This window comes from Thamnophis sirtalis, unplaced genomic scaffold (genome assembly GCF_051295495.1).
Source record: "Thamnophis sirtalis isolate CommonGarterSnake01/CBP01778 unplaced genomic scaffold, rThaSir2_p1.2 scaffold_2, whole genome shotgun sequence".
Lineage (NCBI taxonomy): Eukaryota > Metazoa > Chordata > Lepidosauria > Squamata > Natricidae > Thamnophis > Thamnophis sirtalis.
In genome coordinates, this window is record NW_028261382.1 from 65,973,879 (window position 1) to 65,998,606 (window position 24,728).

Below are 24,728 nucleotides of genomic sequence, written 5' to 3' on the forward strand. Positions count from 1 at the left end.
CTGGAGACACTGGTTAATTGTCCTCACTGTTAGGAAATTTTTCTTTACTTTTAATTTGGATCTCTCTTTAAGGATCTTCCACCCATTACTTCTTGTTCTGCCCTCAGGGGGGTTGGAGAATAGGCTGACCCATCCTTTTTTCTCTATGACAGCCCCTCAAGTATTGACTCAGGCTTCCATCCTTCCAAGGTCAATAAAATGAGGACCCAGATTGCTGGGGGCAACATGCCAACTTTGTAAACAGCTTAGAGAGGGCTGTAAAGCACTGTGAAGCGGTATATAAGTCTAAGAGCTATTGCTATTCCTCCTTCCATCCTTCCATCCATCCATCCATCCATCCATCCATCCATCCATCCATCCATCCATCCTTCCATCCATCCATCCTGCACAATGGTTAGAATGCAGTACTGCAAGTTAACTCTGTCCACAGGCAGGAGTACAAACCTGATTGGCTCAAGGTTGACTCAGCCTTCCCTCCTTTGAAGGTGGGTATAATGAGGAGCCAGATTGTTGGGGGCAACATGCCAACTTTGTAAACCACTTAGAGAGGGCTAACCGGTTCTCTGGGTGGATGTCATAAATGCTGCTATCTTGTTTTTTTGCTCCTGCACATGCGCAGAACAATTTTTATTGTATTGCCAATGTGCACACAATGTGTACACAGCGCACCTGTGAGCAAACTGGCAGTAGTGCCTGCCGGAACCCATCTCTAGAATCAAGCTATTCTTCAAAGTACCTGAAAGCAGGACAAGAAGCAACGGATGGAAACTAATCAAGGAGAGAAGCAACCTAAAACTAAGGAGAGCTCTCCTGACAGTGAGAACAATTAATCAGTGTAACCACTTGCCTCCAGAAGTTGTGAACGCTCCAACACTGGAGGTTTTAAAGAAGAGATTGCATAACCACTTGTCTGAAGTGGTGTAGGGTTTCCTGCCTAGGCAGGGGGTTGGACTAGAAGACCTCCAAGGTCCCTTCCAACTCTGTCATTCTATTCTATTCTATCATCATCATTCTAGCATTGTCTATCCACTGCCAGATGAAAGTTTCTTCTGCATGTTTCCAAACCATACAGTCCTGAGCTTTCCTTTTGCCAGTTGGGCTCACAATACTTGCTGATGTCATCGCTCCATCTTGCTTTGTGTCTCTTTCGTGGATGCTTTTGAATGCTAGTGCCAGATGATCTTTCAGCATTCCAGAGTTGTGTAATAGTATTTATCAGTTTCTGAAATCCAATTTCAGAAAGCTATTAGAAGAGTCAAGCAGCAATCAGGACTTTACAACATTCGTAAAGTCACGGAAGATGGAAACTGATATGGAAAAGCAGGACAAGTCTTTCAAAATATTTGAACTCAGGTAAAGGTTTCCAACCTTCCGTTGGTAGGATAAAGGGCACAGCAATATCAACATCAAAGATACTTCAGGAGGTATTTTCAATTTACAAGAAAGTGTAATACTGAAAGATGAAATGACACCAGCACTTCAGTCATTGTGTCCAAAGGTTACAGGAGTTTAGTGTAACAAAAAGAAGGACTAGGTGTTGTGGCCCACCAGTGGAGCTGGCAGCATAGTCGGACAGTGAAGAGGTTGGGGAGGGCCAGTCCTGGAGTCTGGGGAAGGCTCGGATGAGGGCTCTGTGCTGAAGGCAGAGAGGGGGCCAGGGCCGTCTGACAGTTATCAGCTGCCTTCAGAGTCGGACATCAGTGGGGCTGAAGAACAGCTAGAGCCTGTTCCCAGTGTGCGCATGTGCAGAGTTGCCAGATGAAGGGAACAGCTAAAGAACAGGAGTTGACTTGGGAGTAAGGCCACAGGTGGACGATGAATGGCCCCTCCCATAGGGAATAAAAGAGGAGCGAAAGGGGAGTGGAATTTGCAGGAGGCAATTAGTTCCTTCCTGCATGCTTGCCAAGTATTGCGGTGTCTAAAAGATATTGGCCTTGGCCACTCTCCAAGCATGATAAAGGTCGGTAATTGTGAACTATCTTGAAAGATTGTGGGAGAGGAAAGACTTTGCTGGAGAGGAATTCACTGACAATTAAATAAAAGGGGTTTATTGGGACGAGGCTCAGCTTCGTGCTGCTGGGGAAGCTCGGTCAGAACAGTAGGGGTGATATAATAGCAGTCTATCAGAGCTATCAGAGAAAAAAGAGCATTGGCCTATTCCCCAGAGGACCTAAGGGCAGGACAAGAAGCCCTGGGTGCTTTGGGGATCATTAAAGAGGGGTCCAACCTAAAATTAAGGAGAAATTTCCTGACCATGGAAAGAATTAGTCAGTGGAACAGCTCACTTCCCAGAGTTGTGGGTGCACCATCACTGATGCTTTTCAAGAAGAGAGTAGACAGCCGTCTCTACCCAATGGTGTAGGGTCTCATGCTCCAGCAGAGGGTTGGACTAGAAGACCTCCAAGGTCCCTTCCATCCCAATTATTCTATGTTCTAAGTGATAGATGGTTGCTGTTTTTTAGGTTCAACCAAACAGCACATTGATAGAACAAGCCGTCAAGAAATATGCTGCACATTTGGTAAAGTGTCTTGGGAAACATACTTAGATGCCATCATGTTTCTATGCCTATGAAGACCACAATAGTGCAAACAATTCAGAGGTGGGTTCCTACCAGTTCGGTGGAACCAGTAGTGGAAATGGAGACTGGGTCACCGAACTGGTAGGGACGGCATGCTCGCCACACCCCTGAACTGATCCCCCAGTTGCCGCAACATCTTTTTGTGAACTGCGCACATTTTTAAATGTTCTGTGCATGAGCAGACCTATTTTCAGGCAATTGGGTACGAGCACCGAATTGGCAGCAATGCTGGCAGAAATCCACCCCTAAAATGATTGCATTTCTTGAACACTCTATAGAACTGTGATGGTGAACCTATGGCAGATGTGCCAGAGGTGGCATGCAAAGCCCTCTCTGCTGGCATGCGCACCATCGCCCCAGGTCAGATCTCTGTGGCGTTTGTTTTGTGCGCTTCTGTTTCCCTGCAAATGACAAAACAGAAGCTCATGAAAGAAGATCTTACCTCTTGCCGTGCTGGGATGCCCCGCCTCCCGCCAGACAGCTGGTCTCCATATCTCTGCTATGCATGTGCACATGTCCACGCATGCATGTATGCATGTCCGCACATGCACACATTTGCGTGTACACATCTTTTATTTTGGGCATGAGCACAGTTTGAGCACTTGGTGTCTAAAAGGTTCACCATATTGTAGAAACAGTGGTGAAATTCAATTTTTTTAACTACTGGTTCTGTGCGTGTGGCTTGGTGGGCATGGCAGGGGAAGAATATTGCAAAACCTCCATTCCTGCCCTATTCCTGGGAAGGATACCGCAAAATCCAAATTCCCTCTCCATTCTTGGGGGGAAGGATATTGCAAAATCTCTATTCCCACCCCACTCTGGGACCAGCCAGAGGTGGTATTTGCCGGTTCTCCGAACTACTCAAAATTTCTGTTACTGGTTCTCCAGAGCCTGTCAGAACCTGCTGAATTTCACCCCTGTATAGAAGTAAGTTTGCCGTCTGAAAAAAGCAGAATATAAAGAATATTGATGGTTTTGAAGGTTAGGGTGGGAGAAAACTCCTGAGAGTGTTGTAGGCAGCCAAGAAAAGAAATGAATGGATCTTTGAACAAATTGGCCCCATTTATACTTGTGGCATAAATGATCAACTTCAAATAATCATACTTCATGAACATCATAAGAAGACCCAAGTCTCTGGAGGAAGCATTAATGCTGGGAAAGGTGGAAAGGAAAGAGAAGGACTACTAGGAGGAGGGTGGATAAACATGATGGCACATAATCAATCAGTCAGTTAATTAGCAGGGCTTCCAGTGAGAAATCTGATTTTATTTCAACCACTATTGAATTACTTTTTTTTCTTCCTGTCTCTGGATCTTTTCCACAATTTTCTCCAGAAACACAGTTGAAAGGCATCAGTTCTTCTTCCTCAGACCCAGCTTTCGCAGTTACTACCCCTGGGAGAAACATGGCTTAACAACACAGACTTTGTTGTCGGTGTGATGTTTCTGTGTATCCATCAATGGATCTATATCTGTTTTATATCGTTTTTCTGTTCTTATTATTATTATACAATTGTATCACAGTGGCCAGTTGTTTCGCCGGATTTGGCATTGGTTACTAGTCGGGCCCCACCCAGGGGCCTAGGACGTCGTAACATATTTTCGTAATATGCGTGCAGATCCAAGCAGTGCGGCTTTTTGCATTTGACTGATGGTGATTTTGTCAATTTTTAACTGTTTTAAATGTAATCCCAGTGCTTTTGGAATAGCACCCAGTGTGCCAATTACCACTGGAATTATCACTGCTGGTTTGTGCCATAGTCGTTGAATTTCGATTTTTAAGTCCTGGTATCTTGCGATTTTTTCATGTTCCTTCTCGGCGACCCTGCTATCACCTGGTATTGCGATGTCTATGATTGTGACCTTATTTTTCTCAACCAGTGTGACGTCTGGTGTATTATGCGCCAGTATTTTGTCGGTTTGTATACGGAAATCCCACAAGATCTTGACCATCTGATTTTCGGTGACTTTTTCAGGCTGATGTTCCCACCAGTTTGTTACTGTTTTAATATTAAAATTTTTGCACAAATTCCAATGGATCATTTGTGCTACTGAATTGTGCTGCAATTTATAATCAGTCTGCGCGATTTTTTTACAGTAGCTGAGTATGTGATCAACAGTTTCATCAGCTTCTTTGCAAAGTCTGCATTTGGCATCATCAGAGGATTTTTCGATTTTGGCCTTAATGGCATTTGTGCGGATAGCTTGTTCTTGCACAGCCAGGATTAGTGACTCTGTTTCTTTCTTTAATGTACCTGTTGTTAACCATAACCAAGTTTTTTCACTGTCCACTTTATCTTTTATTTTTTCCAGAAATTGGCCATGCAGTGCTTTGTTCTGCCAATTCTCCATTCTTGATTTTATCACATCTTTTCTGTATTCTTGTTTCGTCTGTTGGGCCTTCAGTAGATTTTTGTTCTTTACTTCGATTAATAGATGTTCTTGACTTTCTTTTAAATAATCAGCCAGTGCATGTTTTTCTTCTTCAACTGTTTGCTTCACTTGTAATAATCCTCTGCCACCTGATTTTCGGGGCAGATATAGTCTATCAGTATCACCACGTGGATGTAAACTGTAGTGCATTGTCATTAGTTTCCTGGTTTTTCGGTCCAAAAGGTCCAAATCTGCTTGTGTCCAGTTAACTATACCAGCTGTGTATCTTATAACTGGTATTGCCCAGGTATTTATGGCCTTGATTGTATTTCCACCATTCAATTTAGATTTCAAAAGTTTCCTAACTCTGTTGATGTACTCTCGCCTGACAATAGTTTTTACTTCTCCATGCTTGATGTTATCCAACTGCAGAATGCCTAAGTATTTGTAGGCTTCATTTTCTTTGCATTTAATTAATTGGCCATTAGGCATTTCAATTCCCTCACATGCAGTGATTTTGCCCCTTTTTATGGATACAGTGGCGCATTTTTCCATGCCAAACTGCATTGAAATATCAGTGCTGAATACTCGGACTGTGTTTGTCAATGATTGGATTTCTATTTCTGACTTTCCATAGAGTTTCAAATCATCCATATATAGTAAATGCGAAATTTTTTCAGCTTCTTTGGCTGTTTGGTAGCCTAATTTCATTTTTTTTAAGATTACTGATAGTGGGATCATTGCGATGATGAAGAGAAGAGGTGAAAGTGAATCACCCTGGAAAATTCCTCGCTTGATATTAACCATTCCGTAGATCTCATTCCCTACTGCCAACTCAGTTCTCCATTGTTTCATCGCCTTTTCAGTGCTCCTGATCTTAACCAGTTCCAAATTAGCTTTTGGTCAGCTTTGCCTTCAATACTTTTCAAGTATTGGCTATGCATAGCTTTGTTTTTCCAATTTTCAGCTCGCTTCTCAATTACTTCTTCCTTATATTCAGCTTTTGACTTAGTTGTCTTTAAAAAGCCTCCTTTATTTACTTCCTTAATCATTGGTTCTTCACTTTTCTGGATGTAATCATTCAAGCTGTGTTTTTCTTCTTCCACAGTCTGTTTTACTTGTAGGAGACCTCGACCACCCTCTGCTCTTGGTAGATAAATTGATCAACATTACTTTTAGGTGCAAAGCATGATTCATTGTCATAAGCTTCCTTTTTTTCTGTCCAAATTGTCCAACTCCATCTGGGTCCAGTCAATTATTCCTGCAGAGTATCGAATCACAGGTAGAGCCCAGGTATTTATGGCTTTTATGATGTTTCCTCCACTCAGTTTGGACTTTTATATCTTGCGAATTTGTTGAATGTACTTGGCTGAAGTTAATTCCTTGACTTTATTATGCATTAAGTCAGAGGCCTCTAAAATCCCCAAGTACTTGTAGCCTTCTTCTGGTTTTACTGCTTTTATCATTTCTTCATTCTCAAGTTCTATTCCATCATCTTCTATGACCTTGCCTGCTTTGGTTGCCATTGTTGCATATTTGTCCATTCCAAACTGCATACCAATGTCTTGGCTAAATTCTTTTGTGCTTTCAATTAATAAATTCAGTTCAGCTTTTGTTTTACCAAATAGATTCAAATCATCCATGTACACCAAGTGTGAAATTTTCAGTCCTTTCTTTGCACGTTCGTATCCATAGTTCATCTCGTTCCAAATGATTGTCAGTGTTAGCATTGAGAATATAAGGAGTAGGGGTGAAAGGGAATCACCCTGGAAAATGCCTCATTTAATTTCAACTTCACCCAGTACTTCTTCATTAGCTATAAGCTTCGTTTTCCAGAGGTTCTTCTCCCAATTCTTTGCTTTGAGTTGGCTGTGCCTTTTGAGCATCTGACACACACATGTAGGTATCTCCCATTTGAATGGTGTTTCTACTCTCTTCTTTCACTTTCAATGCGAGATTCCTTTTGATCATAGAATAATAGTGTTGGGAGGGATTTTGGAGGTCCTCTAGACCAACCTCTGCTTGAGCAAGAGAGCCTATTTCATTCTGGCCAAATGGCTGTCCAGTCTCTTCTTGAAAACCTCCACTGATGAAGCATCCAGACAGTCTGGAGGCAAGCTGTTTCACTGATTAATTGTTCTGATTGTCAGGAAATTTGTCCTTAGTGCTAGGTAGGATTTCTCTTTAATGAGCTTCCTCCTGTTACTTCTTGTCCTGCCCTCTGGTGCTTTGGAGAATAGGTTACCTCCTTCTTCATTAAATTAATTAGATCTTCCTCACTTCCAGTCATCTAGGTGAAGCCAGGAAGATACATTAAACTGTTGAAATTTCTATCAGCAATTTTTAATCCCAATTTTTCTTAGTCCAACATTTCTCATCTTAGATTCTGCATAAAAATCAAATTAAAAAAATCCCAACAACTTTGGGACATTATTTCCCCAATTTTGAACCATTTAAGTTATATCTTTCAATTGTTGCTTCCTGGTGTTACAGACATTGTTTTAACAGGCAGATTGGGTGGCCCAGCAAGATGTATGATTTTTAAAAAAGAGGCTTTAATAATTTATTGTAGTCCAGAAGATTTTTTAAAGTTCTCCCCTGTCTTTTCCATCAACCATTAGATGTTAGCAATGTGATTTCGGGGATCAAAATGCATCTTCTGAATACATTTTGTGGTTGTGGTAGTTGTCATTCTAGCTATTGCTAAACTCTAAATTTCAGAATCTTAAACACTAATACACAATGTTTATTAGAATATAAATTTATTTAGACCTGTGATGGTGCAGTGGTTAGAATGCAGTATTGCAGACTGACTCTGCTCATTGCAGGAGTTCGATCCGGACCGGCTCAAGGTTGACTCAGCCTTCCATCATTTTGAGGTGGGTAAAATGAAGACCCAGATTGTTGGGGGCAAGAGACTGATTGCTTAGAGAAGGCTCTAAGACACTGCAGTATATGTCTAATGGCTATTGATAATGCTACCTCCCATGGTAAACAGTGGTTAAAATGAAGCATTGCAGGCTAATTCTGCTGACTGCCAACAGTTCAAGCCTGACCAGTTCAAGATTGACTCCCCTCCTTCTGAGGTCAGTAAAATGAGGACCCAGATTGTTGGGGACAAAATGCTGACTCTGTAACCCACTTAGAGAAGTCTACAAAGCACTGTGAAACAGTATATAAGTCTAAGGGCTATTGCTAGTGCTCCTCCGGGATTGGGCGGCCTATAAATCGATTTAATAAATAAATAATAAATAAATAAATGCTTCGCCCCCCCCCCCCACATCCCTGGCGATTGCTTTGTTTTCTATTCCATTTCATGAATATCTGAGTTTTAATCTTAGCAATATTTCTTTTAGGACACATTTAGCTTCACCTTCCAGAGCATCTGACTTTAGTTCAATGATGAAATCTTCATATACTTCATAAATTGGGGTCTTTTTATCTTGCCTATCTTTGAATGAACATGTCCCTGGTTTGTATCATTTTCTTAAATAAACCTCTTCTCGTCATTTGATAGTTTTCTTCGGTTTTCTAATTGTATATTTAAATGTAACCCTTGATTTTTCTGTTATCTGGATCTCAATTATTCACTGCCTCTGATGCCTTTTTACTTTCCTTGAGTGATTTTTGATGTATCAGCAGATCGTTTCCTTTTCTTGGCTTTTTGCAGTTCTAGAATTTTTTTTTAATGTCTTTAATGTCAGAAACTTTAATCCAGAGTTCTCCCACTATTTATTTACTGCATGTCATCTATTACATCTATTTTTAACTCTCTCCATGATCAGAGACTAAAATATATGAAGAAGGGTTGCAGGAACTGGGCATGGCTCATCTAGAGAAAAGAACAACTCGGGAGTAACATGACAGTGGTATTCCAGTATTTGTGAGGCTGCCACAAAGACCCATTTTCCAAAGCACCAGAAGGCAAGGCAAGAAACAATGGGTGGAAACTAATCAAGGAGAGAAGCAACCTGGAATTAGGGAGAAACTTCCTAACAGTGAGGACAATTGACCATTGGAACAGCTTGCCACCAGAAATTGTGGGTGCTTCATCACTGGAGACTTTTAAGAAGAGACTGGACTGCCACTTGTCTGAAATGAAATAGAGTTTCCTGACCTCCAAGTTCCCTTCCAGCTTAATTCTGATTGATTAGTTGCTGGAACTCCCAATGTCTTAGTAAGGATCTCTCTCTCCTCCTGCTTCATTTCCAAAGCCAGCCGTGTCTCATGATTCCAAATAGTATTTTATTCCAACTTTAGCATTTTAGCCATCCATTTTTAGTGTATGACTTTTAATTGGTGCTGTGAGGCCTCCTAGAAGTGCTCAGTTCCTGCTGCCTCTGCACCTGCAACTGGAGCACGGACTTTGAACACCTGCTGTGGTTGACTTACCTGGGAACAGAATTGAGATATTTCTCTCATTTTGAGTTGCAGCTGACAGCAACCTCAACACTTTGGGTTATAAAGATGGCTGTTCCTTCTTTCCTATCATTTTTTCTTGGTCCACAATAGAAGATGTGAGGTTTTATTGGTGTGAAGGGACCCATTCCAGTTCCAGAATGTCAAACTTTTTGTTTTGACAATCTCAGGTGTGCCTTGGTTCACCGTTCTGATAGTCCTTGTGTGATGCTTATGACCTCTCCTTTTGCCTCTGGACACAGCAATCTCTGGACCTCCTTTTGGCCTTAATCCGGTGGCATCATAAACCCCAGAGCTGGACGTACTTGCCCTCCAGGGTTCCCGAATGGCTCAATGACTCACAGGGCCAGTCCTGGTTGTGAAGGCCCCTTGGAAGAGTGGTTGACCTTCCCTTTTCCAGTGGATCATAGATTATTCCTCATCTATGGCTTCCTGCCATGGGTGACAGATGAACAGATTAGAAGAGTTGGAAGGGAGCTTGTAGGTCATCTAGTCCAACCCCCCACCCAAGCAGGAGATCCTACACCATTTCTGACAAATGGCAGTCCAGTCTCTTCTTGAAAGCCTCCAGTGATGAAGCTCCCAAAACTTCTGAAGGCAACTTCTGTTCCATCGGTTGATTGCTCTCCTTGTCAGGAAATGTCTCCTTATTTCTAGGTTGAATCTCTCCTTGTTCCATCTGTTATTCCTTGTCTGGCCTTCAGGTGCTTTGGAAAGTAGCTTGACCCCCTCCTCTCTGTGGCAGCCCCTCAAATATTGGAAGGCTGCTATTATGTCTCCTCTGGTTTGGAGCTGAATCCCAAAATCCATATAGAAGCTCTTGACTTGGGCCAAGTCAGTGGGGACAGGAGGAGAAGCTGAACCCCTTGGAAGATACGCCAAGTTGGGCGTGAGGTGATGCTACTAACGTAAGTGGCAAGAAAAAGGAAAAATGTATGAGGAAGAGGAGGATAGTTTCATTGATCAAATCGATATTCACATATTGTTTGGTTTGGAAGAATAAAAGCTCATTCACCTCATTATTATGGTGGCTGATTCATAAAAAGTGTGTCTATTCTAAGTGGCCAAAATGTACTATGTGTCAGGCCTGTAGCTATCTTTTCTATTGGATCTTAAGCCTGCCGCACTTTCAATTATTCTACTATGCCTTTTGTATTGTGGGAAAATGGGAGGGGGGATAGTACGGCGTTAGATGCTATGTAGCCATAACAACATTCTTTCTAGAAAGCCAAGGTCATCCTTTGTCTTTGCACCTCTGCACCTACCCGGAACTGGATGGGTGGAAGCTGCCAGCATGGCAGTGGAAGACTGGCCCATGTGATGTACTTGGGGGGGGGGGAAGATCTTGAACTTTCAACTGGGTGGGGAAAACCAGGAAGCTTTGGAACTTTGAGGAATCCTTTGCCTTGGACTGATTTACTTTTGGATGCCATTTGGAACTCTGACATTATTTTCCGTCAACTCCTTCAGGGTAATGTTATCCAATCACACATTGTATTTGCAAACAGAATTCTCCTGGTGAAAGCCCCCCTTTTATTTCTTTTTCCTGCCAAAAAGGGTAGAAGATAAAGTTTGAAAGGTGTGTGCATGTGTCTGTGACACATTACATATCGCAATTTCTTGGTTTTTCGTTTCCCATTTTCTAAATGAAGAAAGAAAGGTCTACTCCAACTCCCAACCCCAAAAGAGACTCTCTTGCAAAAGGCTTGCTCTGATTCCTGGGGTATCCACTCAGGGTTGCTAGGCAAAAAAGTCAAGATGGTGGCTAGAATCCTACAGCCTTACTGCCATCTTCAATTTTTTTTACCCCACTCAGGAGCCCCTGCCAATCTCATAATCCCACCAGGTTCAAGATTGAATCAGCCTTTTATCCTTCCGAGGTCGGTAAAATGAGACCCAGAACATTAGGGGCAATAGGCTGACTCTGTAAACCGTTTAGAGAGGTCTGGAAAGCACTGTGAAGTGGTATATAAATCTAAGTGCTATTGCCCTCCCTCCCTCCCTCCCTCCCTTCCATGGTGGTTAGAATACAGTATTGCAGGCAAACTCTGCCAGGCGTTCGATCCTGACCAGTTCAAGGTCGACTCAGCCTTCCATCCTTCCGAGGTTGGTAAAATGAAGACCCTTGGTTTTTTTGGGGGGGGGGGTGTCTATAGGCTGAATCTGTAAACCATTTAGGGTTGTAGAGCACTGTGAAGCAGTATATGTCTAAGTGCTATTGCTATTGTTCTTCCCTTCCTTCCTTCCTTCCTTCCTTCCTTCCTTCCTTCCTTCCTTCCTTCCTTCCTTCCTTCCTTCCTGCCTGCCTGCCTGCCTGCCTTCCTTCCTTCCTTCCTTCCTTCCTTCCTTCCTTCCTTCCTTCCTTCCTTCCTTCGTGAGCAGTAGTTAGAATACAGTATTGCAGGCAAACTCTGCCCACTGCCAAGAGTTCAACCCTCACTGGCTCAAGCTTGGCTCCGCCTTCCATCCTTCCAAGGTTGGTAAAATGAGGACCCAGATTGTTGGGGCAAAAGGCTGACTCTGTAAATCACTTAAAAAGGGCTGTAAAGCATTTTGAAATGGCATATAAGTCCATGTGCTATTGCTATTACTATAAGCAATGTTTTTTGCCCCCTGTTAAAATTCAGTTTGTATAATTATGACGCAAAAGCAGCAGAATGAGATGTACTGTATTCCCCCAGCACTGATGTGGGAGACTTGTTATTCCAAGGAATAAACAGGGGAAATCGCAGGTACATTCTCTCTTTCTTTTTTTTTTTTAGAAGGACTCGGCACAAAAACAAAGCTAGCAACTTCCGGAACAAAAATATTAAAATGTAGTAAACTTTTTTGTTTATTTCCTCAGCAGTATAAAATGTCACAGTTCATTTGATCATCTTGGACTGATTTTACATTTGTTTACTCTTCCTGTGTAGATCCAAAGTCGGGGTTTAATCCTTGAAGAATTAGTCTGAGGCAAAACTCTGCTGGGTCATATAGAAAAAAATTACCTTGTACGTTTTCTGACCAATAAAAGGGATTATCATGTGACCCTGGGACATGGCAACTGTCATAAATGTCAGTCATTGAATTTTGATCATGTGACTAAAGGATGCTGCAATGGCCGTGTGAAAGTCACCCTTTTCAAGGACATTATAACTTGGATTCTATATATATACTGTATATATATAAATGGATGTGTGTCTATGTGCGTGTGTGTTCAAGCATAACTCTGGAATGTCTCAAGCAATTTCAACCAAACTTGTTACACAGATGATTTACTCTCTGGAAACAAATACTATAGGGGTAAGACACCCCTAACACCCCTTGGGGTGTGTGCTCTGTTAAGATGCAGCCATTTGTGCCTTTAAATGGCTTCTACCGTACTGCTGTAAAATGGCTTCTACTGTATAGCACAGTAGAGTTGTCTTGGTAATGGCTTCACAGTACTCCACAAGGGGGCTTCCTCTGGCAAGGGGGAAAATCCAACATTAGAAACTAGGTTTCGTCTAGACATTTCCCCTCTATAAATAAATACCCGGGTAACACTGAGTTATCGGCTAATGGTCACTAAATGAACAGTTGTAAGTCAAGGATTATCTGTATTTTCCCATTCATACGTTCCACAATGCCTCTGAAAGAGAAACGTCTTTCAAATTTCCTTTCCCAAGCTAAAATATTAAGATAAATTTCTCTTGGAAGTAGTGTGGTGTCTTTAACCAAAGGGCCCAGGGACGTGCGTGAATATCAACCTGTCTCCGTCCCGCAGGCAGAGAGAGATTTCCAAGGTAAATTGCAGCCATCTGTAAATTTCTCTGTTACCTTGAACACCAACAGCCACTTCACCACTTTGCAGCAAAAATTTTAATAAAAAGTGGAAGACGTTTCTGCCTTAATGAGCTGAGAAATTGGGTTGTAAAGGAAAAGTAATCCCATCGAGACCTCGTGATGTTTCCCCTTCAATAACTCTTGTTAGAATTCTCTCCAGCTGCTTGCAGTCTCCCTGGCTCTACCCCCATCCAGGAGGGAATTTTTGCCCTTGGGGAATTTAGAAAAGTGGACACTCGGGGAGTCTGGAAGGTGCTGGAAAACACAGAATGGGACAATTTGCCACGGCCAATTCACTGCAGGACTATTTGTCATGGCCAACTCACCACGAGAAAACTCATGGGATAATTTAACAATACAATTTAATTACCAAAAGTAAACAAAAAGCTATTTTAATTTTTGCAATTCAGATTTCATTGTGTTTCTCCTTTTGCATCCTTTCTTTAATGATTCTATTTTTTGATGCTAGTGTAACTCTTGTCCCACAGCGAGTGGTCCTGTGGTGAGAGGGCCATGGCGGGTTGGCTGTGGCAAGATAGCCCTACAAAATTGCCCATAGCAAGATGGCCATGGCAACATGGCCGTGTCAATATGGCGGGTTCTCCATGGCAAGATGGCCGTGGCGAGTTGGCTCTGGCAGGTTAGCTGTGGCGAGATATCCATGGCGAGTTGGTTGTGGCGACTTGCCATAAACCCCTGGCAAGAAGGGAAAGAGAAAATGCAGCATCACCATCTCCAAAATACCACCAAAATTCAAAAAACTGGAAAGCGCCACCTGCCTGCTGTTCAGGGAATTGCCAATCTCTGGAGGACTGAATTTTAAATTTCACCTTTGAAGAAAGAGTTAGACACTGTCAAAGAAACCTTTTCAAATTTCCTAGAAAAAAAAAATAGAACTATGAAGTCTTGATTGGACATCCCACCACACACACACACACACACACACACACAGGCCACAATTTAGTTCAGCTTTAATAGACCAAGATATTTTCCTCTCTCACTTTCCTCAGTCGGTTGTTGTTTTGAGTCTTGGCTGCCTGTCCTTTTGGCATCTCAGCTGCCTTGGCCAGAGCCCTGATTTCCATCCTTGCTTGCTATTCTGAGCTATTCTGAAATATTCACGATGCAAGCAGACCCTTCAGGGAGCCTAAGGGGAGGGCCTTGCACCATTAACCAGAGTGGCTTTCGTTTCGTGAGAGGGAATCCTTGGCTGACGCCAGCTGGAAATTGCATAAAGTGGCCCCTCCTGGCTCATCCACAGCCTTGCCTTCCAGCAGCTGATGGCTCTCAGGTACCTTTGCGGGAGCTTAAGCGACAGGAAGAAAACAAATCCAGGAAGAAAACTCCAGCACTGAAGGAAACCCCCCCCCCCACTTCCGAAGAGGTGTGAGTGGAGTGTGAAGGTAATACCCACCATAAAGAAAAAAAGAAAAAAGAAAGAAATATTTATTTCGTATTTTTTTGTACTTGTACACAAGTAAAATAAAATGCATATCTATCTATCTATCTATCTATCTATCTATCTATCTATCTATCTATCTATATATATATATATATATATATATATATATATATATATATATATATATATATATATATATATATATATATTCATATTTATATATATACTGCAGTCTTCAGTGAATGAAAAGGGAGCATTCTTTAACAAATGCCTCCTTCTGCAAACCCAAGGAAACCAAAGGAGGTTAAACCTCAAAATCCAGGTATTTAAAAAATTGCCACTGATGTGATCTCAGCAGATGGGGAAAATGTGCAATATCGTTTAGGACTTCAGGACTTCAAATTACAAGTAATGATTTTAGGGTGAGGGGGAACATGACAAAGATATGGGATTATTATATCTCTTATTTTTCTTTTCTTTCTTTCTTTCTTTCTTTCTTTCTTTCTTTCTTTCTTTCTTTCTTTCTTTCTTTCTTTCTTTCTTTCTTTCTTTCTCTTTGGGAAAAGGGTAATTCCAAGGACAAAGGCAAGATCAAAATCAAACATAGAAATTCCAGAAGGAAGAAATAAATTATTTACATTTTTTTGTTTTGTTGATTTTGTGTGTCTCTGTGTGTGTGTGTGAGAGAGAGAGAGTCTATAAAGGCATCCAGTAATTGTTTAGCATTGTAACGTTTTTTTTCTCTGGGCATAACTTCTCCTTCACAACCTTTTTTGGGGGGGAAGGGGATTTGCGTCCCCCTCCTGCCCTCCTGTCCCTTTCTTAAAGCCAAGAGCCCCCACCCCTGAAAGCAAAGCCTCGCTTGATTTCAAGAGAAGCAAAAGAGACTCCACATGATGGGGGGCAATAAAAGGCTTGGGAGGACTGGGGGGCTGGCACTGGTACTAGTACTGGCACCCGGCTGTGCCATACGGCACTGGGACCTGGACTTATTCCTCCGAGAGCACCCCTGCCTCCTTTTGGTCGGGGCGGTGGAGGGCTCCACGGGACCCAAGAACTCGGGTTTCAAGTTGGTCAGAGGGGGGTCAACCATGCTGGGGTACGTCCCAAAGGGCGAGTCGTTGATGTGCTTGTTGCTGCCATTTTTGGGCAGCTCCGCCTCCACCTGATGCTTGGTTTTGGCCATATTTTCCTTATCCTTGAGTGGGTTATTAGGGGAAGCCCGGTTGCTGTGAGAAGGCGGCGCTGCCTTGGCTTTGGCTTCGTAAATGAAAGATTTATCCATCTCTGGCGGGCAGCATTTCTGCCCGTTGTCCTGGGGACCGAGCGTCGGGTCCGCCGTGGGCACTTTGCCAGTTCTGGTCTTGGTGCTGAAGACGCTCGTTCTGATCTGGTTGAAGGAGTCGAGGCAGCCTTCCAGGTCCGTACTCTGCAAGCGCTTGAGGTCCCTCCCTGCCAGCTGAGCGGGTAGGTGGCACTCCAATTCGGAGGAGGACCCTTTGAACTGCTTAAACCAATCCCAGAGCGACCGGGCCTGGCAGTCGCACACCCACTGGTTGCCGTTGAGCCGGAGGTACTGGAGAGACCCCAGCGGAGCCATGGTCTCCCCGCTCAGCACCGTCAAATTATTATTAAAAAGGTACAAGGTCATCACCTTCCCAAGGTCGTGGAATGCCCGGCGATGGACCACACTGACCCTGTTCTGATGCAGCAGCAGCCTATCCAGGTTCGTCAACCCCCGGAAGACGTTTTCCGACAAGCTTTTGATTTTGTTCCCATGCAGAAACAAATAGGTGAGGTTAGCGAGATCCAGGAAGGTGTCATCCAGCAACTCCTGCAGGTCGTTGTCCTGCAGATAGAGATACTGTAAGGAGAAAAGACCCCGAAAAAGGCCTATGGACAACTCCAAGATCCCGCAGCGATCCAGGTGCAAAGTATGTAGGTGGACGAGGCCCTGGAAGGTAGAAGGATTGATGGACTTCAGGTTGACGTTGTCGCTCAGGTCGAGCTCTTCCAACTTGTCCAACCCATAGAAAGCCCCGGGTTCGATAAGACTGATGTTGTTGGAATGGATCCACAGAATGGAGAGGTTGCGGCAGAAAGTAAAGCTGGTGGACTGGATCAGGCCGATTCGGTTGTTGTGGAGGAAAATCCGCTGAGTCTGGACTGGGATCTCGATGGGGATGGTGGAGATCCCTTGCTGCTGGCAGCTGATTGTGATTTTGGGTTCACTGTAACACACGCATGCTCCGGGACACAACTCCACTTCGGATGGGAAGTTCAAGCACAGCACCAAAATCAGCAGTTTGCTTCCTGAAAAATGACCCAAAGGAAGGGGGAGAAAGAGAGAGGAAGTATTAGAGCATTTCTGGAGACTGACATGTCATTGTCATTCACAACAGAGACGTTTGAAAGGGAGCACTAGAGCAGGGGTGTGAAACTCAAGGCCCATGGACTGCATCCGGCCTGCAATGTGGTTGGATCCAGCCCACAGGGCTGTCCTGGAAAATGTAAGGGGCTGGCCACATCACTTTGGCCCAGTCTACCCAATGCAAAGAGGAAACATGCCAGCAGTTTGGGGAATGGCGTCAAGCTGGCCACACCCACCCAGTCGGCCATGCCCAGTGAGTGGTCTCAAGCTGACCATGCCCACCCATTAGGCCACACCCAATGAGTGGCCTGAAGCTGGCCATGCCCAGTCAGCCGCACCCAATGAGTGGCCTGAAGCTGGCCATATCCACCCAGTCATCCACACCCAGTTAGTGACATCAAGCTGGCCACGCCTATCCAGCTGGCCATGCCCACTAAGTTGTGTCAAGCTGGCCATGCCCACCAATTAGGCTATACCTAATGAGTGGCATCAAGCTGGCCATGTCCACTCAGTCGGCCATCCTCAGTGGGTGGCATCAAGCTGGACACACCTATCCAGCTGGCCATCCCCAGTGAGTGGTGTTAAGTAGGCCATGCCCACTCAGTCTCCCATGTCTGTCTGGCCCCCCGAGGTCAACCACAGCCCTGATGTGGCCCTCAATGAAATTGAGTTTGACACCCCTGCACTAGAGAATACACAAACGGCACCCAGCCTAGACAAATGAGTAATACGACCCCAAGTGAAACAAGAAATTCCCTCCAGTCAATATTAGCAACAGATTTTGGAAAGAGAAAAAAAAAAGATAGGTATACTGTATTTCTTACGAAAGCTCTCTCCATGCCAAGGAAATACAAAGGCTCCATTGGATATTAGGCATCTCCCTTCGTGACGGCATCACAAATGACACCATTCAACAACATTTTGGTGTGGCACCAATTACAGAGAAGAGAAGGCCAGCTCTGATGGTATGGACATATCCAGAGAGCAGCACCTTTCACCATGGCCAATACTGCCTACCAACCAGGAGTCAATGGCTGGTGACCTTGTGGGAGCCCAAAATAGAGGTGGCAAGACACTATCAACAAAGATATGGAAGGTGCGGCCCTGCGCCCTGGAAATGCAGCTGACCATGCAAATTGGCACTCAATGATCTGAAAAGTGGACTGTATACCTGGGAGAATATGTTAGGAAGAAGGAGAAGGAGGAGGAGGAAGAGGAAAAAGGAGGAGGAGGAGGAGAAGGAAGAAGAAGATTTGTGCAAGATTTGTGTGTCAGCACCTCTCCATTTAATAATTAGGAAAGAAGACCACGAGATTTCATTTGTAGAAAATCAAATGTACTTTTACTAATTAAAAATGGCTAAAGAGCGGTTGCGAAGCAAAGTCTGGTTAATTAGGCGCGAAAGCAGTTGATATATAGAATAGCCCATTCCACTCCCCCCTGGCATCATAGGTCTAGTCCAATCATAAGTCCTTCAAGTGTCAGGTGTGAGATAACTTCAAAAGACATCACGAAGATGGAATGTCGGTGCCGTTATTCCAGGCGGGAAACATCCACACATGCGTAGTACGTCCATCCAAAGATCTCCAGAATCTTCCTCCAGCACAATAAGTAACCCCACCCAAATAATATGCCCTCCCTCCCCGTTTCAATGGCAGCTGAAGCAACAGCAAAGCAGAAGCTGACATCCGGCCGTCCCCCGGAAAAAGGCTGTCAGGCCTAGGAAAAACAGAAACAAACAGACGAACAACAAAACACAAAGAGAAACAGGGAGGGGTAAGAGAGAAATTAAGGTTTATCAGGATACGCCTCATAAAACCTCCGAAGTAGTCGGGGGGCACGAACATGGGACTTGTCAACCCACTCGGTATGAGAGGGAGGGAAATGCTTCCAAGCGACCAAGTATTGGATGCGATTACGCCTCTTGCGGGAATCAAGAATTTGACGAACTTCAAAGTGCCGTTCACCATCAATGAGCAAAGGGGCAGGCGGAGGGAGATCAGGCGGATGTAAATGGGAAACACGAACAGGCTTAATCAGGTTAATGTGGAAAACCGGATGAACGCGATTTAGGTGCTTGGGCAGTTGTAAACGGACAGAGACAGGGTTGATGACCTTCACGATGGGGAACGGACCCACGTATTTCGGCCCCAACTTTTTGGACTTTTGCGAGGTGTGAAGGAACTTAGTGGATAAATAAACCATGTCACCCTCCCGATATTCATAAGGCTGTGTCCGCTTCTTGTCTGCCTGTTTCTTATGGGCACGATGTGCCGCATCCAGAGTTGCTAGGGTCAGAGGCCAAATGCGGCTGAGACATTCGCTCCAGTCAGCGACAGATGGAACCTGCGGCTGGTCACGAGGCAGTTCAGGAATAGGTACAAAATCTTGACCATACACCACCCGGAAAGGCGTGAACCCAGTGCTGGAATGGACAGAATTGTTGTAGGCCACTTCAGCATTCAGCAACAAGTCCACCCAGTCATCTTGCTGATAATTGATGAAACAACGTAAATACTGTTCAAGGACAGAATTAGTCCTCTCGCAAGCGCCATTAGTCTGAGGATGGTAGGCGGAGCTAAGGCCCTGGGCGGAGCCAATACGGTGGAGAAACTCCTTCCAAAACATTGAGGTGAACTGGACACCCCTATCAGAGATGATGCGATCAGGCACCCCATGTAATCGGTAAATGTGGGAAATGAAGAGCTTAGCAAGGGCCTTAGCAGAAGGAATCTTGTGGCAGGGCACAAAATGAACTTGCTTTGAAAACAAATCAGTAACGACCCAAATGACGGTGTGCCCCTGGCTCTCGGGGAGTTCAACAATAAAGTCCATAGAGATCTCCTTCCAAGGGGCAACCGGTCGGGCAACGGACTGGAGCAATCCCTGTGGTTTCCCAGGGGGGCATTTCGCGGTCGCACAAACGGGGCAACTTGCAACATAAAGTTCAATGTCCTTTTTCAACGATGGCCACCAAAATTGTCTTTTCACTAAATGCAAAGTCTTTACAAAACCGAAGTGACCCGCCAACTTGGAGTCGTGAGCCCGTTGGAGGACAACGGGGCGAAGAGATGTGGGGACATACAATTTGGCGCCGATCCATGGCAAGTCGTCCCTCATAGTGCACTCATCCTGATGTTCCCGGAACCAGTCATCCTGGGGGAGGGCGAGTTTGAGGGCAGAAAGAAAATCCTGAGGCACGTTGAGTTTCGCACGTGCCTGCTTGCGAGTAACCACAGGAGCTGCCAGGCTGGAAGTAGGAACCACAGGTTGCACGACGCTCAGTTTAGAGCAGTTGTATTGTGGGAGGTGGAACAAAGCGTCTGCCATGAAGTTCTTCCCACCGGGGATGTACTTGAGTGTGAAATTGAAACGGTTGAAATGTTGGGCCCACCGCATTTGCTTGGGGGAGAGTCGGCGCGGTGTTCTCAAAGCTTCCAGATTCTTATGGTCAGTCCACACCTCAAAAGGGTGCCTAGTGCCTTCCAGAAAATGTCGCCAAGTGGTCAGGGCCCAACATACAGCGAAAGCCTCTTTCTCCCAAACCGCCCAATGTCTTTCGGTGTCTGTGAGTTTGCGGGAGGTGTAGGCGCAAGGGTGCAAGTTACCTTGGTCATTGGATTGCAACAAAACTGCCCCAACAGCGATGTCGCTGGCATCAGCTTGGACGACGAAAGGCTTGTCCATGTCGGGATGCTTCAACACTGGTTCCGCAGCAAAAAGGCGTTTCAGCTTTTCGAAAGCCGCCTGACAGTCCATGGTCCAGTCAAGAGGTTTGCTTGGCTTAGGTTTAGGACCGCCTTTGGATTTCAGCAAGTTAGTTATAGGGAGCGCAATTTTTGCAAAGGAAGGAATGAACTGACGGTAGAAATTAGCAAATCCCAAGAATTTTTGCAATTGTCGACGCGTTCTAGGCGCGTCCCACTCAGTGACCGCCCTCACCTTTTCAGGGTCCATCTCAATGCCGGCTGGAGAGATGCGATACCCAAGGTAGTCAATCTTGGTTTGGTGAAACTCACATTTGGATAATTTGGCATAAAGATCAGCAGCTCTGAGTTTTTTCAAAACAGTGCGCACAAGAGCGACGTGTTCTTCATAGGAGCGAGTATAGATAAGGATATCGTCCAAATATACAATAACTCCTTTGTAGAGGTGGTCATGCAAGATCTCATTGATTAATTGCATGAAGACTGCAGGGGCCCCCTGCAGGCCAAAAGGCATGACTCGGAACTGGAAGCATCCAAGAGGGCAGTTGAAAGCAGTCTTCCACTCATCTCCCTCCTTGATGCGTACCCTATAGTATGCCTCTCTGAGGTCCAATTTAGTAAAAATGCGGCCCTTCCCCAATTGGGCCAACATGTCCTTCATTAATGGAAGCGGGTATACATTCTGAGCAGATATTCCGTTCAAGTTTTTAAAATTAACACATAATCTGAGAGAACCATCCTTCTTCTCACGGAAAAGCACAGGGGCAGCAACCTTGGGGCGAGCAGGTTCAATGAAGCCACGGCTCAAGTTTTTATCTATGAAATTACGCTTTTCCTCCATCTCCCTGGGTGACATGGAATATATTTGGGGTTTTGGTAACTTAACCCCGGGTAGAATGTCAATGGAGCAATCAGTAGGCCTGTGGGGCGGAAGCTTGTCGGAAGACTTCTCACTGAAAACATCCTTCAAGTCCCAATACACTTTAGGAATTTTTTCCTCTCCCTCAATCGTCTCCTGCCCTCTAGCGGCCACCCCGGGGTTACAATTAACAGGTTTATCGGGAACGCCCTCTCTTTCCGGGGGCTGAGCTGTACGAATGCGTAACCAGCCTTCCCTCCAATTTATGCGAGGGTTCCATTTCCGAAGCCAGGGTAGGCCCAAAATGAGAGGCCTGTCCATCCCTGGGGCCACAATGAAGGAGATGAGTTCAGTGTGGGAGCCCATTTTCATTTCTAAGGGCTCAGTAAAGAAATGAGCGGGCCCCCCCCCCGCAATGGACCCATCTATTTGGCAAAAGTTAATGGGGGTTTTTAAAGTACGTAATCTGAGGCCCAATTTCTCCACCATAGCAGGGTTGATCATTGACCGGGAGCACCCTGAGTCAAGCAAGGCATGTAGGGACTCAGGGTTCCCATCGAGCAGCACTTTTAATTCTATAGGGATTAGCATGGGGCCCTTGGTTGAACTCACCCAGCGAGGCGATGTGTCATCATCTGAATCGTCAGAAGAGGTGGGGGAGGTGTCTGCTTCCCCCTCCAAGGCTTGGCTGAAGCATGGGGGTGTGGAATCCACAACGAAAGCAGCTTCCTTCTTCCTCTTGTCCGAGGACTTGCCAGATTTCTCCTCCCGCTTGGGTGGGGGTTGGGAGGTTGATGGTAATTTAGCACGGCAGTCTGGGGCGCGATGGCCTAATTTTCCGCAACGGAAACACGTTATTGGTCTGGATCTCCCCTCACCCTTCCCTCCGAAAGTGGCTTTCCGGCTGGGGGGGGGTGTTGTTTTCGCAGCCTGCTGCTTTCTTTTGCGTCTCTCCTCTTTAGCGCAACGGAGCCTGGCCAAATCCAGCTCAATGTCAGCAGCGTGCTCAAACCAAATAGTTAAGCGTCTGGGGAGATTCCGATTGACACATTGCTGATAGATATCTTCATCTAGGCCCAAAGCAAATTTGTCCAAAAGGGCCTCCTCACTCCACCCTCTCATGTACTGAGACAGGCGCTGGAACTCTTGAATATACTGGGCCACCGGTCTGTCGTCTTGTTCGAGGGTGATAAATTTCAACTTGCTTTTTTTTCGGTAAGGGGGTCATCAAAGCGCCTTTTGAAGGCCTCCATAAACCTGTTAAAATTCCTCAGGAGGGGGGAGGCTGTCTGATGTAAACCAGCACTCCAGTCAGACGCTTCGCCATCCAAAGATAATAAAATCATTCTTATCCTCATAGTGTCTGATTCAAAATCTGGGCCGTAGATTTCCATGTAATTAAAGATCTGCATGATAAAAGACCCCAGATTTGCAGGACTTCCATCATATCTCACAGGCAAGGGTGGAATCTTAGCCATCCTGCGTCTCCTGGGAGGTGGGCCCCCTACTCCGGCAAAAGCCCCAGCTGCAGGGGGTGAGTCAGTGCGAGAGGGGGTGAATCAGCGCGTGGGTTTTCTCGGCCCCTGCCCCTCCTGACCTCTCCATCTTCCCCACCTATTTGCCCAAAGTACCTTTGTCCCCAGTAATCAGGTAGATCTCTCTCCTGGGGTCTCCTTTCGGCTCCTGCCTCCAGCGGTCTTTGTTGGGGTCTTCTTCTGGTAACCCCCGCATCCCAGCTGGCCCCCTCCTCTCTTTGTCCTACCGAGGTAGACCATCTGGGGGGAGGTGGATCCGCCGGGCTTGATATCAGCAGTTGACACAAATCTTCATGAAGCGAGAGTTCAGGGGGAGGACGTTCTTCCTCAGCGGGGATTTCTGCCTCCTTTTCTTCTCTGGCTGGCGAAGAAGACATTTGCACCCTCCACGGTAGATGTTGATCTCCTGGAAAGGTGGGTTTGAGACTTTGCTACTTGTCAGCACCTCTCCATTTAATAATTAGGAAAGAAGACCACGAGATTTCATTTGTAGAAAATCAAATGTACTTTTATTAATTAAAAATGGCTAAAGAGCGGTTGCGAAACAAAGTCTGGTTAATTAGGCGTGAAAGCAGTTGATATATAGAATAGCCCATTCCACTCCCCCCTGGCATCATAGGTCTAGTCCAATCATAAGTCCTTCAAGTGTCAGGTGTGAGATAACTTCAAAAGACATCACGAAGATGGAATGTCGGTGCCGTTATTCCAGGCGGGAAACATCCACACATGCGTAGTACGTCCATCCAAAGATCTCCAGAATCTTCCTCCAGCACAATAAGTAACCCCACCCAAATAATATGCCCTCCTTCCCCGTTTCAATGGCAGCTGAAGCAACAGCAAAGCAAAAGCTGACAAAGCTCCCCCAAACTTGCGCATATGTATCTGCGCATATGTGCGCTTCCAGGCCACTCATGTGGGGCCATTCCCACTGTTCCTCCTTCCCACTGGTCTGCAAAGCCAGAAAGCTTGGGGAACTCTGTCTTACCCCATTGTTTGCACCTATGCAAGTTTGATTGAAGTCATAAATGGATTTTTTTAGGAAAAATGACAGGATTTTTACTTGAGGGGGATGTCACAGAAATGTTCATTACAATTCAAGTATCTAGAGCCTCAAGAACATGCGACATGATTTCAGATTTTTCTAATTCTGGACTCCAGCCATTAACATGTTTGTCTTTCCCCCTTTCCCTGTTTGGGAGGGACAGTAGAGTGAGTAGAAAGAGTTTTGCCTGTAGGAAGTAGCACCCACCCCTCTCCTAGAAAAATGAAATATACTGGGAAATATTAAAAAGGCAGAATATTATATTTCCCTGGATGAGAAATGAAGAAACATGTTTTTAGGCAGGAAACAGACTCGCTCTTAATAGCCCCCACCCTCCTCAATGGCGCACAGCAGATGTCCGCACTTAAGAAATAAAGAGAGAGCTAGGTCTATTCATAGGCAAATGCCCTCACCCAAGATCCAACAAAGGTAGGAATAACCCTCTACACATCTCACCAGAAATGGTATTCAGCAGGTTCTGACCAGTTCTGGAGATCCAGTAACGGAAATTTGGAGTAGTTTGGAGAACTGGTAAATACCATCTCTGATTGGCCCTGCCCCCCTCGATTCTCTGCCTCTTGAGTCCCAGCTGATCGGGAGGGAATGGAAATTTTACATTTGTCGGCTGTGACCAG

General features: G+C 45.0%; 1 protein-coding gene across 1 annotated transcript in view; it reads right to left on the reverse strand.

Moving 5' to 3' along the window:
• Nucleotides 1-15,038: 15,038 nt before the first annotated feature.
• RTN4R (reticulon 4 receptor) overlaps nt 15,039-24,728 on the reverse strand; it is a 172,936-nt gene continuing 163,246 nt past the window's right edge. The window contains exon 2 of the mRNA XM_087705844.1: nt 15,039-16,892. Within this exon, the coding sequence (XP_087561970.1) occupies nt 15,448-16,892 (1,445 nt within the window). The 3' untranslated portion in view covers nt 15,039-15,447. The remainder of the gene's footprint in view (nt 16,893-24,728) is intronic.